Source organism: Hyla sarda, chromosome 1 (assembly GCF_029499605.1).
Source record: "Hyla sarda isolate aHylSar1 chromosome 1, aHylSar1.hap1, whole genome shotgun sequence".
NCBI lineage: Eukaryota > Metazoa > Chordata > Amphibia > Anura > Hylidae > Hyla > Hyla sarda.
The window spans coordinates 498,167,699-498,191,853 of NC_079189.1; the positions used below are offsets into that span (position 1 = coordinate 498,167,699).

The 24,155-nt window shown below is 43.8% G+C and overlaps 1 protein-coding gene across 8 annotated transcripts in view; it reads right to left on the reverse strand.

Annotated features, from left to right (window-relative positions):
- The window catches only part of APC (APC regulator of WNT signaling pathway), a 190,309-nt gene that overhangs the window by 32,249 nt on the left and 133,905 nt on the right, over positions 1-24,155 (reverse strand). For all 8 annotated transcript variants that reach the window (XM_056537470.1, XM_056537468.1, XM_056537469.1 and 5 more), the window contains 2 exons: positions 23,290-23,403; positions 17,754-17,837 (listed from right to left, as the gene is read on the reverse strand). In XM_056537470.1, coding sequence (XP_056393445.1) covers positions 17,754-17,837; positions 23,290-23,403 — 198 coding nt within the window. The remainder of the gene's footprint in view (positions 1-17,753; positions 17,838-23,289; positions 23,404-24,155) is intronic.

Here is a 24,155-nt window from a genome sequence, read left to right on the forward strand (position 1 = left end):
TAATCCTATCCAGTAGTGTTTGTGTTAACATGAAGACTCAAGCAGCTCGCTCTGTGGATGTTCTGAGTGACTGACGTGTCTCCCACTTCAGCGTCATTGCTGAGTCCCGCCCTCCGCTCCGGAAGCGCATATGAGCTCAGATGCCGTCTCAGCTCACGTGCACTTTGTAGTCGGCACGACTGCACGGCTCTCCGCCACAGCTGGTACGCAAATAAAGGAGCACGGACGTAAAACGCCTAACAGTGAGTAGGAACTCTCTTCCTTCCACAGGATTGAGTGATTGATGGATACTGAGCCGGCCTGACTGTATACTATATGTTTTTTTTATTTACAGGGTCACTCCATCTGGCCATAGGCTATACCTGCTCACTATACTTGTGCCTTATATATGTGTGCTGGATGTTCCACTAAGCACAAGAATGATTTTTCATTAGGAGCCGCTACTGTATCAGCGGCTCCTTCAGCTGTATAATGTAAAACTAGCATATGCAATAGTGAATCGCTCTTTTCTAGGTCACTGTCTCCCTCTAAGCCCCTGAGGAGGTCACCTTACCGGTGTCAAACGCGTCAGGCAGTTGTTGATGACCAATAATATTTGGGATAGTGACTATCTCTGATTTGCTATGATAAGAAGCATTATTCATATGTTTAACAGTTTGTCTATATTTGGAATGCATCTTATTGGATGGTAATGCATCACCTGACATCACCACATAAAGATCTGCAGAAGTCGTCTAAAAATCCATGACACTTTTGCCCACTGCAAATCAGGGCAATGTGAACATGACATTAGGCACAGTGACTGGCACATGTTACATGACTCACATGAAGGCTACACAGAGCTACACAGAAACACTAGTCGCACATGAAAATCTCAATGTCATTGAAACGTTACATCTAATGACTGTGAATATGGTCACATTGGGACACCCAGCCTTTTGTGACAGACAAGATTGTAAAAAAAAAAAAAACATAACAGTTCAGAGGTCAAACACGGACTGCATGGTTGCCAATCTTTATAAAAAGGCTGCTAATTGGGTGTAGTGGTTACCTGACGTCTGCATGTCACGTATCACCTGAGCATCAACCGCAGGCAGAACAGGGTTTTTTGTTGTTGTTTCTTCAAAGATGAGGGGACAATAATGACACAGGAAGAGGGACACTAATGGCTGTAACACAGGAAGAGATGAGGGGACACTAATGGATGTAACACAGGGAGAGATGAGAGGACACTAATGACTGACAGGGAGAAATTAGGGGACACTAATGATTATGAGGGGTCACAAAGCAAGAAAAATTCAATACAGCTAGGAGCTGGAATAGGTTTCTGCTACAATTTATGCCAAGTTTATCCATTTTTTGCATCATCATCTTTGTCCCAGCTGAAGTACAGGATGGGACAAAAGCCAGGAAGAAAGGGCTAGACTAGCACTCCTCTGTGCTAGACTTCTGAAAACAGAGAGGATGGGGTTAAAGAGCAGCCTGCAGTGATTGGCTGAAGAGACCCAGCACAGCAGACTTTAGGGAGGAAGTGAAGGCCTGGTGAGGGAGGGTGGGTGGTCTCAGTGCTGGCCTTGAACACGCCCCTTCCTGAGTAGTGGAAGTCAGAATGAGTGAGCAGCAGAATGGAGGGATATGTGAGACAAATACAGTTGCCAGACACACAAAAAAAAGATATGTAAAGAATCTGCATGACCTAGTGAGTAACAAATATAGGCATAATTTTTTTTCAGTGATATGACAGGCATGATTTAAGTTAGATAACTTTTCACAAAATGAAGGATGTACAACAGATAAAACTGATCTGAACTTGATAATTAAGTTTTGGATTAAACAGAGTTTAAAAAGCATTTAATATTCTGGGGTACCAGGAAAAAGTAACTTCTGAGTGATTCAGTTACCTAATGCCACAAGCAGTTTTTGCATAGACATTGCAGAGTAAAGATGCAGAAACAAGCATTCCCCAAGGCTGCTTGATTTGGTACGTGATTTAATAAAGCTCTCATTATACATCCAAATATAGAAACGGAATTATCATCATTCAAAATGTCAAAGGCATTAGGCGGACACAACGGAAGCTGCTAAACAGTACTGTGCCAGGAAGAAAATGGTATCATTACATGGTATTTATCCAAGGCACAATAAGCCTTAACATCTGCTCAAGCTATCCACAACTAAACCTCTACAGTGTTCCAGCAATGAGTTCTCAGAGAGAATGATAGGTAAAATACCTTTATTTTTAGTACACATAAATAGACAAAACTACTTAATAGTCTCCCATCTAAAGTACATAGAGTGACAGTGTCAGCACATTATGTAATACATATTGATCCACACTCAAAAATAACAGCATACGGCACCAATAAAGCTGGAGAGGATGGCTGCTCAGAAAGATGAAGTCAGTAAGTTTACAGCTTGGTCATCTCCACATTTTTCGTTTGAATAAAAGATACAGCATTTTTCCAAATTTGACACAAATTTGGATGCAAATTTTTTATTTACCTGTACATATTACTATTAAAACTTGTCTTCTTTTACAGTGATCATCCCCTTTTGGGATGACCAATTGGGATTGGGATTCAATTCAGGTTTTATTTTGTATGACTAAGGCCATTTCCATTGGCCAAAACGCATAACTTCCTGTGTCCTGTTCCTGTGTATATATGTATAACTGAGAAATAAAGCTTGCACTTCGATCAAGAGCTGCCAGGCTGGACATTTGCTTATTTCTGGTTATCGACCTTGGTATAATCCACACTGGTCCGTGCCATGGCCAAGAAAAGTGGGGTGAGCTGATCGTAACTGTGTGGACTATTAAAACTGGATATAAACAGAATAAATGTTGGCAGTCATGTTGAAATCCTGCCTCTTTAAGAACCTATAGATATGCAACTAACCTTACTAACTAACTAGCCCTGTGTGTCCTCAGCATGCAAATAAATTACATATTGATTCACATAAACAATGGGGGATATTTATCAGAGCTGTCTATGTCCCCGCATCAATATAGACCAAACTGCAGAGCGTTAGGCCGGTCTATTGTGCGCCTAATTTATCAAAAGGCGCACTGCTCTTGATAAATTCTGTGCACAGACTTCGGGATCTATGCTTTAGACCAGTGTTTCCCAACCCAGTCCTCAAGGCACACCAACATTCCGGGTTTTTTCAGTTACTCCATTGGAATAGAACAGGGAAAAATTAAAATCCTGGACTGTTGGTGTGCCTTGAGGACTGGGTTGGGAAACACTGCTTTAGACTGTATTTAAACCATCTCCAGCATGGTCTGACATTTCGGCATACTTTCAGCCAATGCAACTTGTCTCTGAAAAGTCGCTTTTGATAAATTCAGAACCAATGCATTTTCCAATGCATTTCTGTCTAAAATAGACTAGAATGCATCATGTTCTAAAAATCCTCTAGAGCAAAAGTTGCAGAAAAGTCGCACATATTTAGACTGCGGCTTTCTGTGTGACAAATTTAGCAGCAATTTTCCAATTTTTAAATCAGAATTTTTCTGGGATTTAAAAAACTGCACCCTTCAAAGTATTCAAAATGACATTCAGTAAGTGTGTTAACCCTTTAGGTGGTTCATAGGAATAGCAGCAAGGTGAAGGAAAAAATTCAAAATCTTTATTTTTTACACTGGCATGTTCTTGTAGACCCAGTTTTTGAATTTTTACAAGGGTTAAAAGGAGATTCCCCCCCCCCCCCAATTTGTAACCCAATTTCTCTCGAGTAAGGAAATACCTCATATGTGTATGTAAAGTGTCCCATGGGTGCAGTAGAGGGCTCAGAAAGGAAGAAGCGACAATGGGATTTTGGAGAGTACGTTTTTCTGAAATCGTTTTTTGGGGGGAATGTCGCATTTAGGAAGCCCCTATGGTGCTAGAACAGCAAATAAAAAAAAAAAATAAATAAAAAAAACAAACACATGGCATACTGTTTTGGAAACAACACCTCTCAAGGAACGTAACAAGGGGTACAGTGAGCCTTAACACCCCACAGGTGTTTGCTGACTTTTCGTTAAATTCGGATGTGTGAATGAAAAAAATATTTTTTTCACTAAAATGCAGTTTTTTCCCCAAATTTACAATTTTTACAAGATGGTAATAGGAGAAAATGACCCCCAAAATTTGTAATCCCCTTTCTTCTGAGTATGGAACTATCCCATGTGTGAATGTTAAGTGCTCTGCGGGCCAACTACACTGCTCAGAAGTGAAGGAGCACCATTAGGTTTTTGGAGAGAGAATTTGTCTGGAATTCAAGTCGGGGCCATGTGCATTTACAAAGTGACCCGATTGACCAGGAATCGCCGCAAATCGCTGATCTGAACTGACCCCCCAGGCCTTTTCACGGGGTGCCTGCTGAATGATTTCACAGGTCTCTTTAAAAATGAAAGACGTGAGCTGATTGTTTGCTATGGGCAACTGTACCACTCTTCCTCTACACAGATAAAGATAAATCTCCCCCATTGAGTCTAATTGAAGCCATCTTGTCTGTTTATGCACCTAACTAAAATGGAGAGTGGCTTAGTGTGAGCATTCAAGGAGTATGGTTAGAAATGCATTTCAATGCAACAAAACAACTGTGATGAAGTGTGTCAGCTAATAGCTATAAAGGTAAACCAGACAGGCAATACTATGCAACCCCTTTAACCAAAGAGAAAATATTCAGCTTCATTTAGCTTATGATTTAAATGTGTAAGTGCAGACTTTGGCACAAGTGGCGTGTCACTAAACCCCTTAAAGGGGCATTCCAGAATTTTTTTTATTTGACTATGCTACAGGGGCTAAGTTAAGTTAGTGTAATTCATAATATAGTGTCTGTACCTGTGTGTGACAGTGGTCTCACAATTCTTCTATGATTTTCGCCCCAATATTTATTTTTAACAGCATACAAAATTACTCATGTCTCAGGATTTCCCAGGTTGCAGTGCGTCGAGACCTGACATCACTAGTCAGGTGATCAGAGGGAGCCTGTCCTGCTTCAATTTTGCAACAGCTGTAGGCCCCCTGATTAGAAAATGCTGTATTTCAATTGGTGGGGTGGCTGATGTGTGGGAGAGGGGAAAGTGACCTCAAACGTTCAAGCATGGAACTGTGGGATGTGTAGTTTAGAGAATGAAATCGAACAGGAAATACCCAGTTCTGGCAGGTAAGTACTAAAATCACCTTATAACCCCTTTAAATGGGCACTGTCAGATACAAAAACTTTTGATAGGGCATGCAAAACCATTATGTTTTGCAATTGCTTTCATTAGAAAACTTTCAGTATTTCATACTGAAAAAGCCAGTCAAACAACTGGCCCCCCTGCCTGCTAGGACACATACTAGTCCTGCTGTGTCCATGCGTCATCACCTACGTCATGGACACATTTCCTTGATTGACAGCTGTGAGTGCAGGTCTCACAGCTGGAGGAAAAATCCTCCCACTGTCAGCTTGTGTCCCGTTTCTGTCAGTGAGGACAAGCTGGGAGTTGTAGTTTTGCTAATGCTAGGGAAGATTGTGAGCAGACAGCATAGTGAGGGAGGGGGCGCCCCCTCGTTTTGGGAGGAATTCAGACTAGTGAGATAACTTAAAAGTATAATAAAAAAATAAATAAAGGTGCTAGACAAATAGATGTACATGGTAAGGATTAGGTACTGAGTGATATGTTTAAAAAAATGTTTTTTTTGGGTGGATCTGACGGGTATGCTTTAAGGAATGACCATTTTGGCCATAAGGACCCGGGAAATTTTCGTTTTTGCACTTCCCTTTTTTTTTCCTCCTGCCCAATTTTGCACCTACAAACACATATATGGGCTTGTTTTTTACATCACCAATTATAAGTTGTAATGACATCACTTCTGCAGAGAAAAAACAAAAAAACATTTGTGTGGTGAAATTAAAACAAAAAAACGAAATGCTATTTTGTAAATTTTGGGGGCTTTTATTTCTACACAGTGCACTTTTCAGTAAAAAGGACACCTTAGCTTTATTCTGTAGGTCCATACGGTTACAAGGATACCCAATTTATGTAGGTTTTATTTTACTACTAAAAATTTTTTTTTTATAATAATTATAACTACATGCACCAAAATTTGTATGTTTAAAAGTTATAGGTGTCTGACGTTGACAATTTTATACTTTCCGTATACAGGGCTATATGAGTGCTCATTTTTTGAGCCGTGGTCTGTAGTTTTTATCCGTACCATTTTTGTTTTGATGGAGCATTTTGGTCGCTTTTTATTAATTATTTTATGGTACATGAAGTGACCGAAAATGCACAATATGTAATGAACAATGTACGCCATAGACCATGTGGTTTAGTTATCCTTATATTTTAATAGTTGGAACATTTACGCACGTGGGGGTACCACATATGATTAGTTATTTTTTATAACATTTTATTTAAAAAATGTGAAAAGGAGGGATTCAAACTTACTAGAAAGGGGTTAATTTACTTTCATTAACTTTTTTTTTTCCTTTTTTAACCCGTAGGGGGCTATAACATGTAATCTTTTGATTGCATATACTGTTCAATGCTGAGCTTTGGCTCAGCATTAATTAGTATTATCAGTGCTCTGCTGCCCCAGCCTGCAGGGCCTGGCTGGAGCATCATAGAACCGATCAGACAGCGAGGAGGAAGGTAAGGAGCCGCTGTCCTCTCAGCTGATCAGGACATAGTGTTTTCAGCGCCATGATCCCGATCTGCTCCGCTGAGCTTCTGGGATAGTCTTACTTTCGTTTTAGATGCCAAGGTGTTGATTGCGGCATCTGAAGGGTTATTGCTGGGCATCGGCCATATCGGCAGTGCCCCGCATTAAGCCTGAGTCCTGGCTGCTGATAGCAGTCGGGACCCACCGGTAGGGTTGAGCGGTATGACCAAATGTGTGTATCACGGTATTTTTGTACCTTTTGGCGGATCCACGGTATATAACGTTATTTCCTCCTCCTCCCCTTCCCCCCCCCCAAATTAATTATCAGCCCAGCGCTGGGATGTTCTGCCCCCCCCCCCCAAATTAATCATCAGCCCAGAGCTGCCCCCATCGGGGTAAATACTCGCATGTCACCTGCAAAGCGCTGCCCTCCTCGTGCTGTTTGTTTTTGCAGCTGCCGGCGCTGAAATCCATACTGTGCGGTATCCCTATGCCCGGGCTGCAGAGGGTAAACAAAATAAACTAACGCATTTTCTGACGTCGGCCTCACGCTGGGGAACATCGGACAGCCGTCAGCCTATCACCGGCCGCAGCGATGTTCCGCCTCGGCCAGTGATAGGCTGAGCCCACTGTCATGTAAGGAGCTCTGTCCGGCTCCTTACATGACAGTGGGCTCAGCATATCACCAGACAAGGCGGATGGTGATAGGCTGACGGCTGTCCGACGTTCCCGTCCCCAGGAAGAGCGTAAGGCCGGTACTGGACTAACGGGAGGCAAGATAAAGTTTATTTTGTTTATTTTTTGCATCCGGGGCATAGGGATACCGCACAGTATAGAGCAGTGGTCTTCAACCTGCGGACCTCCAGATGTTGCAAAACTACAGCTCCCAGCATGCATGCTGAGAGTTGTAGTTTTGCAACATCTGGAAGTCCGCAGGTTGAAGACCACTGGTATAGAGTGTCAGCGCCGGCGGCCGCAGCAAACAGGAGGACGAGGAGGGCAGCGCTTGCGGGTGACATGTGAGTATTCACCCCGATCGGGACAGCGTTAGGCTGATAATTGGGGGGGCACAGAAAAGCGCTCGCGGGCAACATATGATTAGTTCCCCGATGCGACTGACACTTCTAGATGTTCCCTACCCAATTTGATCATTCTATTCTAGAATTATTATTACTATTTAGGTAGGCAGATAGTATATATCCAACACCAAGAACCAACAGGCTAATTAGATAAATGCAGTATAACTGAACCCTTCATTTAAGCCCTTCGGACTCAAGGTTCCCAGTTGAAAGATCCACTTGGACTCTTCTTTGAGGAGGATGTTATCCAAATTACCCCCCCCCCCTCACCCCTTGAACTGAGTCTAATTTGTCTCAGGCCCCAGAATTTTAGACCGTTAAGATCATTGCCATGTACTTCCCTGATAAGGCGCGCTATAAGTGTATCTGTGCCCGTCCTTATGCCACTCAAGTGTTTGGAGATATGTCTCCTAAATTCCTGTAGGGTCTTCCCTACATAAAGTTTAGGGCATGTACAGGCACATGCGTAAATAATTCCCGAACTTTTGCAATTAATATAATCATACAGTTTGTATACTCTACCATCTACAGGATTCGTAAATTCTTTCCGTCGAGTTTCAAAGGTGCAGAAGGAGCACTGTCCACATGGACAGGTTCCCAAATTTGGATTCCTCTGACACATTTCTCGTTTTTCCATACTGAAGTGGCTATGGACCACTAGGTCTCTCAAATTAAAACCTCTCCGATATGTTACATTTGGGTAAGTATGGAGGACTGTTTTAAGGTCCTCATCTGCTCGCAATATGGGCCAAAATCTTTTTAGTAAATTCATCACTTAGTTTGACTTGTTGTCAAAAGTGCCAATACACCGAATAATTTTGACTCACGTTCTGTTTTTGATTTATTTCTCAATAGGTCCATTCTAGACGTGTTTTGCCCTATGTAGGGCCTGCTTCAGGCACTTCTTGGGGTAACCCCTATCTTGAAATATCTTGGTCAATTTGGACACCTCCAACTCAAATACATCTTCCTGAGAACATTTACGTTTAGCACGTAAAAACTGACCCACTGGAATCCCCCGCTTTAGGGGTGTCAGATGCCAGCTGTTCCACTGTAGTAGGCTTTTAACTGCTGTATCTTCTCTGTACATAGATGTTTGAATGCAGCCGCCATCGTCTATTCTGATCTAAAAAATTTATAGTTTTGTGGCCAAATTCCGAAGTGAAAAACATTCCAATCTCATTGTGATTAAGCACCTCAATAAATTGGTAAATTGAGTCATATGCACAGGTTGGCGTGTGATGTCACGCAGGATCAGCCCGGTATACACTGTATCATGTTCTTTGATTGGGACAAGCTGCAAGAATAGGAGTTATGCTATTGGATACCAGATAGGCAATGCCTGATGGGAGCCTGAAACAGTGATGTCAAAGGGATACCATATAAAAAGGTGCCATAATTGACTGACACTCAATGCTGTCAGTTATCCTCCTTGATAAAGCCACATAGTGGCGAAACATGTCGGGGTGTGACAGTATCACTTTTTAATTGCAACCCTGTAGCGTTCTCCAATGTGTAATTCCACAAATTAATATATGAATAAAAGGAAGCGTACTTCACACACTGGTGATCCGCAACTTCGGTGCACAGCAGGTTAGCATGATGCTGACTTATAGACCATGCAAGAGTTCAATGGCAAATTTATGATAATTAGTGTCATAGATATCTAAAAAGAAGTGGTGTTACTATAAACACCCCAAAATAATTGGCCCTCTTTGACTCTATTGAGGCCACCAGTGGATCAGATTAGAACAAAATAAATATTTGGAACGCATATGGGGTTGTGTTTTTAACCCCTTAAGTACCCAGCCAATTTTCAGTGTAGGACCCGGCCATTTTTTGCACATCTAACCACTGTCACTTTAAGCATTAAAGGAGTACTCCGGCGCGCACTTTTTTTCCTTTTATCCCGTCCGGGCTGCAAAATAAAAGAAAACACACTTTCTCTTACCTGCCAACGAGCCCCCGGAGCTCCGGTACAGGTGTTCTGTCCCCGGGCTGTATTCTTCTTACTTCCTGTTAGCCCGGCACGTCACACGGGGCTTCAGCCTATCACCGGCCGCAGCGATGTGCCGTCTCGGCCGGTGATCGGCTGAAGCTCCGTGTGACCTGCCGGGCTAACAGGAAGTAAGAAGAATACAGCCCGGGGACAGAACATCTGTACCGGAGCTCCGGGGGCTCGTTGGCAGGTAAGAGAAAGTGTGTTTTCTTTTATTTTGCAGCCCGGAAGGGATAAAAGGAAAAAAGTGCGCGCCGGAGTACTCCTTTAATAACTCTGGCATGCTTTTACATTTCATTCTGATTCCGAGATAGTTTTTTCGTGACATATTCTACTTTATGTTAGTGGTAAAATTTTGTCGATATTTGCATCATTTCTTGGTGAAAAATTCCAAAATATGATGAAAAATTTGGAAATGTTGCTTTTTATTTTATTTTTTTTTTTACTTTGAAGCTCTCTGCTTATAAGGAAAATGAATATTCCAAATAAATTATATATTGATTCACATATACAACATGTCTACTTAATGTTTGCATCATAAAGTTGACATGTTTTTACTTTTGGAAGACTTCTGAGGGCTTCAAAGTATAGCAGCAATTTTCACAAAATTTTAAAAATCTAAAATTTTCAGGGACCAGTTAAGTTTTGAAGTGGATTTGAAGGGCCTTCTTATTAGAAATACCCCACAAATGACCCCATTATAAAAACTACACCCCTCTAAGTATTCAAAATGGCATTCAAAAGGTTTGTTAACACTTTTGGTGTTTCACAGGAATAGCAGCAAATTGAAGGAGAAAATTCAAAATCTTCATTTTTTTACACTGGCATGTTCTTGTAGACCCAGTTTTTTTTTTTTTTTTTTTTACAAGGGGTAAAAGGAGAGAAATCTTCCTAAGATGTGTAACCCAATTTCTCTCGAGTAAGGAAATACCTCATATGTGTATGTCAAGTGCTCTGTGGGTGCACTAGAGGGCTCAGAAGGGAAGGAGTGACAGTGGGAATTTGGAGAGTGAGTTTTTCTGAAAAAGTTTTTTGGGGGGCATGTCACAATTAACCCCTTAAGGACTGAGCCCTTTTTCACCTTAAGGACTCGGACATTTTTTGCAAATCTGACCACTGTCACTTTAAACATTAATAACTCTGGAATGCTTTTAGTTATCATTCTGATTCCGAGATTGTTTTTTCGTGACATATTCTACTTTAACGTAGTGGTAACATTTTTTGGTAACTTTCTTTCTTGGTGAAAAATCCCAAAATTTGATGAAAAATTAGAAAATTTTGCATTTTTCTAACTTTGAAGCTCTCTGCTTGTAAGGAAAATGGATATTCCAAATAATTTTTTTTTATTCACATATACAATATGTCTACTTTATATTTGCATCATAAAATTGATGAGTTTTTACTTTTGGAAGACACCAGAGGGCTTCAAAGTTCAGCAGCAATTTTCCAATTTTTCACAAAATTTTGAAACTCGCTTTTTTTCAGGGACCAGTTCAGGTTTGAAGTGGATTTGAAGGGTCTTCATATTAGAAATACCCCATAAATGACCCCATTATAAAAACTGCACCCCCCAACGTATTCAAAATGACATTCAGTAAGCGTTTTAACCCTTTACGGGTTTCACAGGAATAGCAGCAAAGTGAAGGAGAAAATTCACAATCTTCATTTTTTACACTCGCATGTTCTTGTAGACCCAATTTTTGAATTTTTGCAAGGGGTAAAAAGGAGAAATTTTTTACTTTTATTTGAAACCCAATTTCTCTCGAGTGAGCACATACCTCATATGTCTATGTAAAGTGTTCGGCGGGCGCAGTAGAGGGCTCAGAAGGGAAGGAGCGTCAAATGGTTTTTGGGGGGCATGTCACCTTTAGGAAGCCCCTATGGTGCCAGAACAGCAAAAAACCCCACATGGCATACCATTTTGGAAACTAGACCCCTCGGGGAACGTAACAAGGGGTAATGTGAACCTTAATACCCCACAGGTGATTCACGACTTTTGCATATGTAAAAAAAAAAAAAAAAAAAAAAAAATTTTTACCTAAAATGCTTGCTTTCCCTAAAGTTTTACATTTTTAAAAAGGGTAATAGCAGAAAATACCCCCCAAAATTTGAAGCCCAATTTCTCCCGATTCAGAAAACACCCCATATGGGGGTGAAAAGTGCTCTGCTGGCGCACTACAGGTCTCAGAAGAGAAGGAGTCACATTTGGCTTTTTTAAAGCAAATTTTGCTCTGGGGGCATGCCGCATTTAGGAAGCCCCTATGGTGCCAGGACCGCAAAATAACCCCACATGGCATACCATTTTGAAAACTAGAGCCCTCGGGGAATGTAACAAGGGGTTAAGTGAACCTTAATACCCCACAGGCGTTTCACGACTATTGCATATGTAAAAAAAATAAAAACATTTTTACCTAAAATGCTTCTTTACCCAAAAACTTTACATTTTTAAAAAGGGTAAAAGCTGAAAATTCCCCCCAAAATTTGAAGCCCAATTTCTCCCGAGTACGGCGATACCCCATATGTGACCCTTAACTGTTGACTTGAAATACGACAGGGCTCCAAAGTGAGAGCGCCATGCGCATTTGAGGCCTAAATTAGGGATTGCATAGGGGTGGACATAGGGGTATTCTACGCCAGTTATTCCCAAACAGGGTGCCTCCAGCTGTTGTAAAACTCCCAGCATGCCTGGACAGTCAACGGCTGTCCGACAATACTGGGAGTTGTTGTTTTGCAACAGCTGGAGGCTCCGTTTTGGAAACCGTGGCGTACCAGACGTTTTTCATTTTTATTGGGGAGGGGAGGGGGGCTGTATAGGGGTATGTGTATATGTAGTGTTTTTTACTTTTTATTTTATTTTTTGTGTTAGTGTAGTGTAGTGTTTTTAGGGTACAGTCGCACGGGCGGAGGGTTCACAGCAGTTTCTCGCTGGCAGTTTGAGCTGTTGCAGAAAATTTGCTGCAGCTCAAACTTGCAGCCGGATACTTACTGTAATCCTCCGCCCATGTGAGTGTACCCTGTACGTTCACATTGGGGGGGGAACATCCAGCTGTTGCAAAACTACAACTCCCAGCATGCACTGACAGACTGTACATGCTGAGAGTTTTAGTTTTGCAACAGCTGTAGGCACACTGGTTATGTATCACGGAGTTTGTGACCTTACTCAGTGTTTCAAAACCAGTGTGACTCCAGCTGTTGCAAAACTACAACTCCCAGCATGTACGGTGCATGGTGTAAGGTAACTGCTGGGAGTTGTAGTTTGCAACAGCTGGAGGCACACCGGTCGTGAAACACTGAGTTAGGTAAAAAAAAAACTCTAAGTTTCACAACCAGTGTGCCTTCAGCTGTTGCAAAACTACAACTCTCAGCAGTCACCGACAGCCAACGGAGTTGTAGTTATGCAACCAGCAGATGCACCACTACAACTCCCAGCATGCACTTTAGCTGTTTGTGCAAGCTGGGAATTGTAGTTATACAACAGCTGAAGGTACACTTTTCCATAGAAAAAATGTGCCTCCAGCTGTTGCAAAACCATAAGTCCCAGAATGCCCATAAGGGAATGCTGGGAGTTGTGGTGGTCTGCCTCCTGCTGTTGCATAACTACAGCTCCCAGCATGCCCTTTTTGCATGCTGGGAGCTGTTGCTAAGCAACAGCAGGAGGCTGTAACTCACCTCCTGCTGCTGCTCCATCGCAGGCTGTCCCTCGCCGCCGCCGTCGCTCCTGGGGCCCCGATCCCAACATGGACGCCGGGGATCGGGGTCCCCAGCACCCGGGGTCGTCTTCCCGCACCCGCCCTCCGGAAGAGGGGCGGAGCGGGTGCGGGAGTGACGCCCGCAGCAGGCGCCCTGATTGGTCGGCCGGTAATCCGGCCGACGAATCAGGGCGATCGTGAGGTGGCACCAGTGCCACCTCACCCCTGCAGGCTCTGGCTGTTCGGGGCCGTCAGAGACGGCCCTGAACAGCCAGTAATTCCGGGTCACCGGGTCACTGGAGACCCGATATCGCCGCAGATCGCTGGACTGAATGACCCCCCTGGGCGATATGCCAGGATGCCTGCTGAATGATTTCAGCAGGCATCCGGCTCCGGTCCCCAACCGGCTAGCGGTGGGGACCGGAATTCCCACGGGCGTATGGATACGCCCTGCGTCCTTAAGGACTCGGGATGCAGGGCGTATCCATACGCCCTGCGTCCTTAAGAGGTTAAGAAGCCCCTATGGTGCCAGAATAGAATAAAAAAACACATGGCATACTATTTTGGAAACCACACCCCTCAAGAAACGTAACAAGAGGTACAGTGAGCCTCAACACCCCACAGGTGTTTGACGACTTTGGATGTGTAAATTTCTTTTTCCCACTAAAATGCTTGTTTTCCCTCAAATGGAGAAAATGCCCCCCAAAATTTGTAACCCATCTCTTCTGAGTATGGAAATACACCATGTGTGGACATCAAGTGCTCTGCTGGCATACTACAATGCTCATAATAGAGGGAATCACATTTAGCTTTTAGAAAGCAAATTTTTTTTTTTTTTTTTTGGGGGGGGGGGGGGCATGTCGTATTTAGGAAGCCCCTATGGTGCCAGAACAGCAAAAAAAACGTACATGGCATACTATTTTGGAAACTACACCCCTCAAGGAACGTAACAAGGGGTACAACGAGCCTTAACATCCCACAAAGGTGCCTGACGACTTTTTGTTAAATTTGGATGCGTAAATGAAAAAATAAAAAAAAAATTTCTCACAAAAATGCTGGTTTTTCCCCAAATTTTACATTTTACAAGGGGTAATAAGAGAAAATGCCCCCCAAAATTTGTAACCTAATCTCTTATGAGTATGGAAATACCCCATATGTGGACATCAAGTGCTCTGCTGGCGCACTACAATGCTCAGAAGAGGAGAAGTGCCATTGAGCTTTTGGAGAGTGAATTTGTTTGGAATGGAAGTCAGGGGCCATGTGCATTTACAAAGCCCCCCGTGGTGCCAGAACAGTGGACCCCTCCCCCCATGTGACCCCATTTTGGAAACTACACCCCTCACAGAATTTAATAAGGGGTGCAGTGAGTATTTACACTTCACTGGCATTTGACAGATCTTTGGAACAGTGGGCTGTGCAAATGAAAAATTACATTTTTCATTTTCATGGACCACTGTTCCAAAAATCTGTCAGACACCTGTGGGGCGTAAATGCCACTGTACCCCTTATTACATTACATGAGGGGTTTAGTTTCCAAAATGGGGTCACATGTTCTGGCACCAGGGGGGCATTGTAAATAGAGATGAGCGAACTTACAGTAAATTCGATTCGTCACGAACTTCTCGGCTCGGCAGTTGATGACTTTTCCTGCGTAAATTAGTTCAGCCTTCAGATGCTCCGGTTTGCTGGAAAAGGTGGATACATTCCTAGGAAAGAGTCTCCTAGGACTGTATCCACCTTTTCCAGCCCACGGAGCACCTGAAAGCTGAACAAATTCATGCAGGAAACATCTTCAACTGCCGAGCCGAGAAGTTCGTGACGAATCGAATTTACTGTAAGTTCGCTTCATCTCTAATTGTAAACACACATGGCCTTCAATCCCGGACACATTTTCTCTTCAAAAGCCCAATGGCATTGTAGTTCACCTGCAGAGCACTTAACATCCACATATGGGGTATGTTCTCACTCAAAAGAAATGGGGTTACAAATTTTGGGGGCATTTTTCCTATTTTCCCTTGTGAAAATGAAAAAAAAAAATTTTTTTTTCATTTTCCCATCCAATTTTTATGAAAATTCTTCAAACACCTGTGGGGTGTTAAAGCTCACTATACCCCTTGTTACATTCCGTGAGGAGTGTAGTTTCCAAAATGGGGTCACATGTGGGTATTAAATTTTTTGCGTTTATGTCAGAACCGCTGTAAAATCAGCCACCCCTGTGCAAATCACCAATTTAGGCCTCAAATGTACATAGTGCGCTCTCACTTCTGAACCTTGTTGTGCGTCCGCAGAGCATTTTACGCCCACATATGGGGTATTTCCGTACCCAGGAGAAATTGCATTACAAATTTTTTTTTTTTTTTTGGGGGGGGGGGGGGGGGGGTGTCTTTTTTTCCTTTTACCGTTTGTGAAAATAAAAAGTATGGGGCAACACCAGCATGTTAGTGTAAACAAATTTATTTTATTTACACTAACAGGCTGGTGTAGCCCCAAACTTTTCCTTTTCATAAGGAAAAAGGAGTAAAAGGAGAAAAAGCCCCCCAAATTTGTATATATGACCCTAAACTGTTTCCTTGAAATACGACAGGGCTCCGACGTGAGAGAGCGCCTTGTGCATTTGAGGACTAAATTAGGGATTGCATAGGGGTGGATATAGGGGTATTCTATGCCAGTGATTCCCAACCATGGTGCCTGCAGCTGTTGCTAAACTCCCAGCATGCCTGAACAGTCAGTGGCTGTCCGGAAATGCAGGGAGTTGTTGTTTTGCAACAGCTGGAGGCTCTGTTTTGGAAACCCTGCCGTACAATACGTTTTTCATTTTTAGCAGCCCCCCCTTGTAGACAGAGCACCCTTGTAAACAGCAGAAGCACCCCCCCGTACACAGTGCCCCCTGTAAACAGCAGCAGCCCCCCCCCCCCCGTACACAATGCCCCCTTGTAAGCAGCAGCAGCCCACCCCTCTCCCCCCGTAGTTGCTCACTTGCAGTGGCCACCCCGCTACCCGCATCCCCGTTCTGCAGTCAGAATCATAGCCTCCTATGGAGGAGCATGTGACATACACGTCGCTCCTCCTTCCTCCGTAGCGTTACGCTGGGCGCAGGAGAGGAGGTGGAGTGACGTGTGTATCACATGTTCCTCCATAGGACGCCATGATGTGGATGGCAGAACGGGGATGCGGATGGCAGGACGGGGATGCGGACATAAAACGAGTCCCCGATACCATGAAAATGCCGGGTATCGGGACATCCCTAATTAATACACATAAAAAATACATAACATTTACCCTGATCTTTTGATTTGGTGTATTTAAATTTCCTAATATATTGCTTGGAATGCTGCTGTATAAAAACTCCTCAAATAAGTCATGTTTCTCATTGCAGCCAATGTGTTTCTGCATTTCATCTCATCTTTCATGTAAGGTTTAGAACAAGTTTGAAGATTAGAAAAAGCACCAGGGAAGATCAAGGGAAATTTAAAATTCCTTCAAGCATGTGGCTGAGTTATGACAGTTCACCGCCTGTGCCTCATTTGCAGAATTCAGAGGCAATAAACAGCACCATATAAGTGCTGACTGACACAACAGGTACCTGAGAGAATCTGAATGAATTCCAGCTGCCTGTGCTATTTTTGGATCACTTTCAGTAACAGCAGCAGATAGTTTGCAAATAAGAAATTGTTCCTTCTGCACATAGTTCATTGAGTTCCTGCTGTGAGGCTAAACAGTAAGGCTGGGTTCACACTATGATTTGACGATGTGGTCACCGGCCTGGTTTTCACTCCCCAAGCTGGATCCGGTGACCGTATCGTCAAATCGTAGTGTGAACCCAGCCTTACAGAACAGTATGATGTACCACAAAAGTGGGACCCAAACCTAGATCATTATTAGAAAAGGACTGGATAAACGCAATAAGGGGAATGTTCTTATTGTGCCATTTAAAAAACCAAACAAAAGTAAAACTTAATTTATAGAGATATATATAACGTTTTTATCGGTCCAATCACCAGAAAAAAAACAGCTCTCTGTCTTTGTGACCTGTACTTTTAATGTAAGTCTATTGGGACATCCAGGTCTGGCCCTCTTCCCACTTATCATTGGTCAAGGTCTGAACACTTAGACGCCAATCAATAAAACCTTTTGACATGTCCCCAGAAAAAGTAAACACCTGGAATTATAAAAAATTTATGAAAGTGGCGACTTTTTATAGGTTAATGACTACCTAAATAAAAAACAGAAATGGCATGAAAAAAGATTTTTAATCTGAGTGTATGAGATTCAAAATCACCTTTTTAACAAAAAAAATTTCATACCTACAAATAAAACTTGAGAAATACACACAACATAGTTTACTAACCTCAGATTCCATATTCTGGGTCTGTAGCATCTGCCGCATCCGGAATAGGTCTTTTTCAATTTGCTGAATTCGAGCAACTCTTAACTGCAAAAAACAAATATCCAAAATGTAAATGTGGAATATAGTCTGCTAGTATCCGATAATATTTTTTGCCATGAACTTTTAAAAAAGGTAAAAAAAAAAAAAACACAGGACAGCAAAAACAGTCTTATGAAAAGGTGGTAAGAGACTCCCCTAATACAAGTGTCCAGCCAGTGGGTATACAGACCATGTCTGGCATCCTGCTAAGGAGGGCATTTAGAAGAAGCATCATGGGATGCTATTCAAGGCACCCAATATTGTGCTGGACGTATGAAATTCGTGGTTTAAGTTACTGCCTTTTTCAATGACCCTTTGTGACTTGTTCGTGAGTTTGTAGAGTTCAAGGACCTATTCTTGAGTTCTGCAGTTTCTGCATTAGTTTCAGCAGCAACTTTTCTTTTATATTTAATAAAATCCAATCCATTTAATCAAGTGGTCTTTTAAAAACTTTACCTTATCTCCCACTCCTCTGTGCCATCCTTCATTCCTGTTCTTCCACATTCTGGGGCCAAAACACGTCACACTGCGCTAAGCTTATCTCTGGCCACAGTTGATGTCCCACCTGGGCCAATGATACACTGAGCAGCAATGTGATGTAATGGGTCCAGGTATGGCTGGGCGGAATACCGAAATTTTTGTGCTGCACGATATGAATTTTAACCCATACCGCAATACAGGTTTGGCCCCTCCCCCTCGGGGATGAATGAATCAGCCCAGTGCTGCGCTGTCCCCACATCGGGGAACTACTCACATGTCACCCGCGAGCACTGCTCCCCAATTATCAGCCCAGCGCTGTCCCCATTGGGGTAAATACTCACATGTCACCCGCAAGCGCTGCCCTCTACATCCTCCTGTTTGTTGCGGCTGCCGGCGCTGACACTCTATACCAGTGGTCTACAACCTGCAGACCTCCAGATGTTGCAAAACTACATGTGTGATGTTTTGCAACATCTGGAGGTCCGCAGGTTGAAGACCACTGCTCTATACTGTGCTGTATCCCTATGCCCATGCTGCAAAAAATAAACAAAATAAACTTTAACTCACCTCCCATTGGTCCGGTACCGGCCTCACGCTCTTCCTGGGGATGGCAACGTCGGACAGCCGTCAGCCTATCACCGGCCGCAGTAATGTTCCTCCTCGGCCAGTGATAGGCTGAGCCCACTGTCATGTAAGAAGCCGGCCAGAGCTCCTTACATGACAGTGCGCTCAGCCTATCACCAGCCGGGGCGGGACATCGCTGCGGCAGGTGATAGGCTGACGGCTCTCCGACGTTCCCATCCCCAGCGTAAGGCCGGCGTCGGAACATGAATTAGTTTATTTTGTTTACCTTTTGCAACCCGGGCATAGGGATACCGCAGAGAATAGAGAGTCAGCGCCAGCGGCCACAACAAACTGGAGGACAAGGTGCTCGCGGGTGACATGTGAGTATTTACCCCAATGGGGGCAGCGCTGGGCTGATAATTTTGGGGGGGGGGGAGGAAATACGGTGGAACCGCCAAAAGTTACAAAAATATAGAGATACACACCATTGGTCATACCGCCCAGCCCTAGGTCCAGGCACCAGGAAGATGATGAGGCCTGGTATATCACACTGTCACTCAGCATATCATCGGCTGAGGCAAGAAATCGATGCAGCTTACGATAAGCACAGTGTGAAGTGTCAGCCCCCAGAATGAGAGACTGGTGCTGAAGGACGGGGGACTGACTGATATTCACAGCTTGGGGGTGAGTGGCAGGTGGTAAGGTAAAGTTTAATATTTTTGTTGTTGCAGCCCAGGCAGAAAGGAAAAATAAGTACATAATAGGAAAAATATGTACAATAAACACAAACCATACAGACTTGCACAGAAAGAGAGCACCCAGCCCCCACAAAATAAAGTGTAATTTCAGGTACAAATGAAAGAAGTGTCACTTAGTATACTTGTGAACAAGCAGTGTGTCCCAAAACCAAACACAGTGATTAACTTCGCATCAAAAATTGATTCAATAGTCTTAATATATCAGTACATCAAATATTTGCTCTATGAACCATTAGTGAAAATAATTTTAACATTACAAAAAGCATTTTTAGTCGCTTAAAGGGGTTAGCCAGAAAAAAAAACTTTTTCTTCAACTGGCTCCAGAAAATTAAACAGATTTGTAAAGTAAAGACAATAATGAGAAACTGTGTGTGCAGCTCACAACCAGGTATTCGAGGTCAATGTGGATAAAAGATCGATCCCCACCGATCAAATTGTGAAAAAAATTAGAAACAAAGGTTAACCACACCTCAAGAATATACATTCACACAATGAATGTATATAAAGACAGATGGTTTTTGAGAAATAATGCTAATTTTAATAAAAACAACAATTATAAAAACTTAGTTTTAAAATGATCAGAGCATTAACATTAGTACACTGTCATTGGGCCCTAATGACAGGATATGAAGATTTAAAGAGGCAACTACCTATTAGAAAATGTCTATATGTTATCAGTGTCAATGGTCCGGAATGGACCGTTCGTCCGGCACAAAACAACAATAGATGTTCCAGTACTGGTGATAAGGATGGCACAGTTACTTATAGTAGCATATAATGCATTGCTCCCAGTCTTTGGACAAGTAGATGGATCGGTCTCACCCTGGCTGCTGGTCCCGTACTGCGACGGGCCGGTGAAGGCAAGTGCTGTAATCTCTGCGATGGTCTTGGCGTGGATGCCTTGGAGGGGTCCGGCAAGGGGCTCCCTCGTGAGCGGTCCGTAGTGTCAGCAAACACCAGTATGGATATCGGATTCTCGCTATGTTCTGATAGTGAAGGCAGCAAACTTGCAATGTGCTTGATGTGCAAGATTAGTTGTTTAGTGCAGCAGGTGGTTTAAAACACTTACAGCCCGCGGTCACTTCCGAACGCGGCTGTAAGGGTTAAACTGACGGAACCAAAGTTTACTTCGGTCCTGACAGTGCGGCAGAGGCCTGGCTGTGTGTTACAGCCGAGTCCCTGCCGCAATCTCGTGGGTGCACTGGGCAGCACCCACGAGAACCATGGACGTGTATACTCGTCCTGGGGCGCGAACGTGCATCCTGCCTGGACGTGTATACACGTCCATGGTCGTTAACGTGTTAAAAAAATAAACAGTGTAAATAAAAATATATACATACTAGGGCTGCACGATATATCGCAAAAGCAATCTAATCGCGATTTTAGCTTTTTTGCGATATAGCGATACGGCTCCCCGGGAAAACATGCGAATATCTGCTCGGGCTGGCTCCAGTGTCGGGGGCCGGCTAGAGCAGGTAAAAATTTATTTAAAAACTAAAAGTCAGTGTTTCCCAACCAGGGGGCCTCCAGTTGTTGCAAAACTACAACTCTTAGCATGCCCGGACCGGCAAAGGCTGTCCGGGCATGCTGGGAGTAGTAGTTTCACAACAGCTGGAGGCACCCTGCTAGAAAAACACTGAGCTAAGGGCGCAGGGAGAAAAATAAAAAAACCTTCTGTTCACCTAGTCCCCGTCCCTGCAGATTCTTCTCCGTGCACTCCGGAGTTTCCTCTCTTCTTAGTATAGGGTGTAGGACCTTTCCCTTTTCAGCCAATCACTGGCCGCAGTGGTGTCACGTGTCAAGCCAGTGATTGGCTGATGGGGAAAGGTCTTGTACTGCAGCAATACACTAGGTTTCCCGGGTCACACGGAAGATTTGAAATCTGCCCGGGAAACCCAGTGTATTGCTACAGTACAAGAATACAAGACTGTGACAGGAGGGGAGCAAGGGTGGGTTTGGGGGAATGTGACAGAAGGGGGGGGGGATAATGTGACAAGGGGGGAGGGGAGAATGTGACAAGGGGGGGGAGAATGTGACAGAGGGGGGGAGAATGTGACAGAGGGGGGGAGAATGTGACAAGGGGGAGGAGAATGTGACAGGAGGGGAGGAGAATGTGACAGGAGGGGAGGAGAATGTGACACGGGGGGAGGAGACTGTGACACGGGGGGAGGAGACTGTGACACGGGGGGAGGAGACTGTGACACGGGGGGAGGAGACTGTGACACGGGGGGAGGAGACTGTGACACGGGGGGAGGAGACTGTGACACGGGGGGAGGAGACTGACACGGGGGGAGGAGACTGTGACACGGGGGGAGGAGACTGTGACACGGGGGAGGAGACTGTGACACGGGGGGAGGAGACTGACACGGGGGAGGAGACTGACACGGGGGAGGAGACTGTGATGGGGGAGGAGACTGTGATGGGGGAGGAGACTGTGATGGGGGAGGAGACTGTGACCGGGGGGAGGAGACTGTGACCGGGGGGAGGAGACTGTGACCGGGGGGAGGAGACTGTGACCGGGGGGAGGAGACTGTGACCGGGGGGAGGAGACTGTGACCGGGGGGAGAAGACTGTGACCGGGGGGAGAAGACTGTGACCGGGAGGAGGAGACTGTGACCGGGAGGAGGAGACTGTGACCGGGAGGAGGAGACTGTGACCGGGAGGAGGAGACTGTGACCGGGAGGAGGAGACTGTGACCGGGGGGGGGGGGCTTTGGAGACTGTGACCGGGGGTGGGGGGGGGGGAGAATGTGATAGGGGGGGAGAATGTGACGGGGGGGGAGAATGTGACGGGGGGGGGAATGTGACATGGGGGAGATGTGAAATAGGCGGTGGGCATAAAATGGATAGGTAGATGTGAAATGGAGGCGATTGGACATGAAATCGCATCTCATATTGAAATTGCAATATTTAGGCCCAAAATCGCAATTGCACATTTTCCCCATATCGTGCAGCCCTAGTACATACATATGTGGTATCGCTGCGTGCATAAATGTCCTAACTATAAAAATATATAGTTGATTAAACCGCACGGTCAATGACGTACACGTAAAAAAAAATTCCAAAGTCCAAAATAGCATATTTTTGGTCACTTTTTATACCATTAAAAATTAAAATTGATCAAAAAGTCAGAGCAAAACCAAAACGGTACCAATAAAAACTTCAGATCACATTGTAATGAAATGAGCCCTTATACATCCCCGTATGCAGAAAAATAAAAAAGTTATAGCAGTAAGAAGAGGACAATTTTGAACATACTAATTTTGGTGCATGTAGTTATAATTTTTGTAAAAAAAATTTTTTGTAAAATAAAATCAAACCAATAAAAATTGGATATCCTTGCGATCGCATGGACCTACAAAATATAAGGTGTCAATTTTACCGAAAACTGCAGTGTGTAGAAACGAAAGTTGCTTAAAATTAACAAAATGGCTTTTTTTCTTCAATTTTGCGCCACAAATAATTTTTTTCTGGTTTCGCCATAGATTTTGTAGTGACATTTTTAATGCTATTACAAAGTAAAATTGTTGGCGCAAAGAACAAGCCCTCATATTTGAAAGTGTTATGATTTTTAAATAAAAACAATAGTGCAAAAATGAAAAATCGGCAAAGAGGGAAGGGGTTAAACATCTCGCATTTATAATAAAAATGACCTACCTGTGCTCGCTTCTCCATGTCCTGACAGGTCCCTAATTGCTCCTCCATTGCAGCTCTAATCTGCCGGGCCTCAAATTCTAGTTGTCTTCTGGTCATGTCAGTTTGTATAGAGAACTAAAGGTAAAAAAACTTTTATATAAAGCTTTTTATAATGACGACGTACAGATATGTCCTATATCACATTGGCTGCAGTAGAATGGTGAGAATTATGAGGAAATAGCAATAAAAAGTGTCTGGTGATTTAGGACTAAAACATTCTGGTGTTTCAAATGCAGCCCCTGGTCCCACTCCTGGCAAACAGCTGACTGTCAGGGAAAGCTGCAGCCAGCCAGGAGTTTCCCCTGCAGAGCCCACTGCAACACAAATGTCATTTATATGACTTGGTTTAGATGACTGGCTGTGCATATAATGCAACCATTAAAACCAAAGCTAAATATTAACTTTCTGTTCTGGCTTAAAGTATGGTTATGGGCCAAGCACTTGTCTTTCTGATGTCCATATGAGTTAATAGAACATAAGGATATGAGTGGTCTTTACAAGAGACCCTACTGTCTTGTTATTAAGAGAGCTAACAGGGATTTTAATAAGGGGATTTAACAAAGATTCAGAGCTTGCACATCATAACACACAAAATATATTTGAAAGTATATTAAAGGGGTACTCCGGTGCTTAGACATCTTATCCCCTATACAAAGGATAGGAGATAAGATGCCTGTCCGCGGGAGTCCCGCCACTGGGGACCCCCGTGATCTTGCACGTGGCACCCAGTTTGTAATCAGTCCCCAGGGGCGTATTCGTTCCGGGTCTGATTACGGGCGGGCGCCGTCACGCCTGCGCCCCCGTGTGATGTCACACTCCGCCCCTCA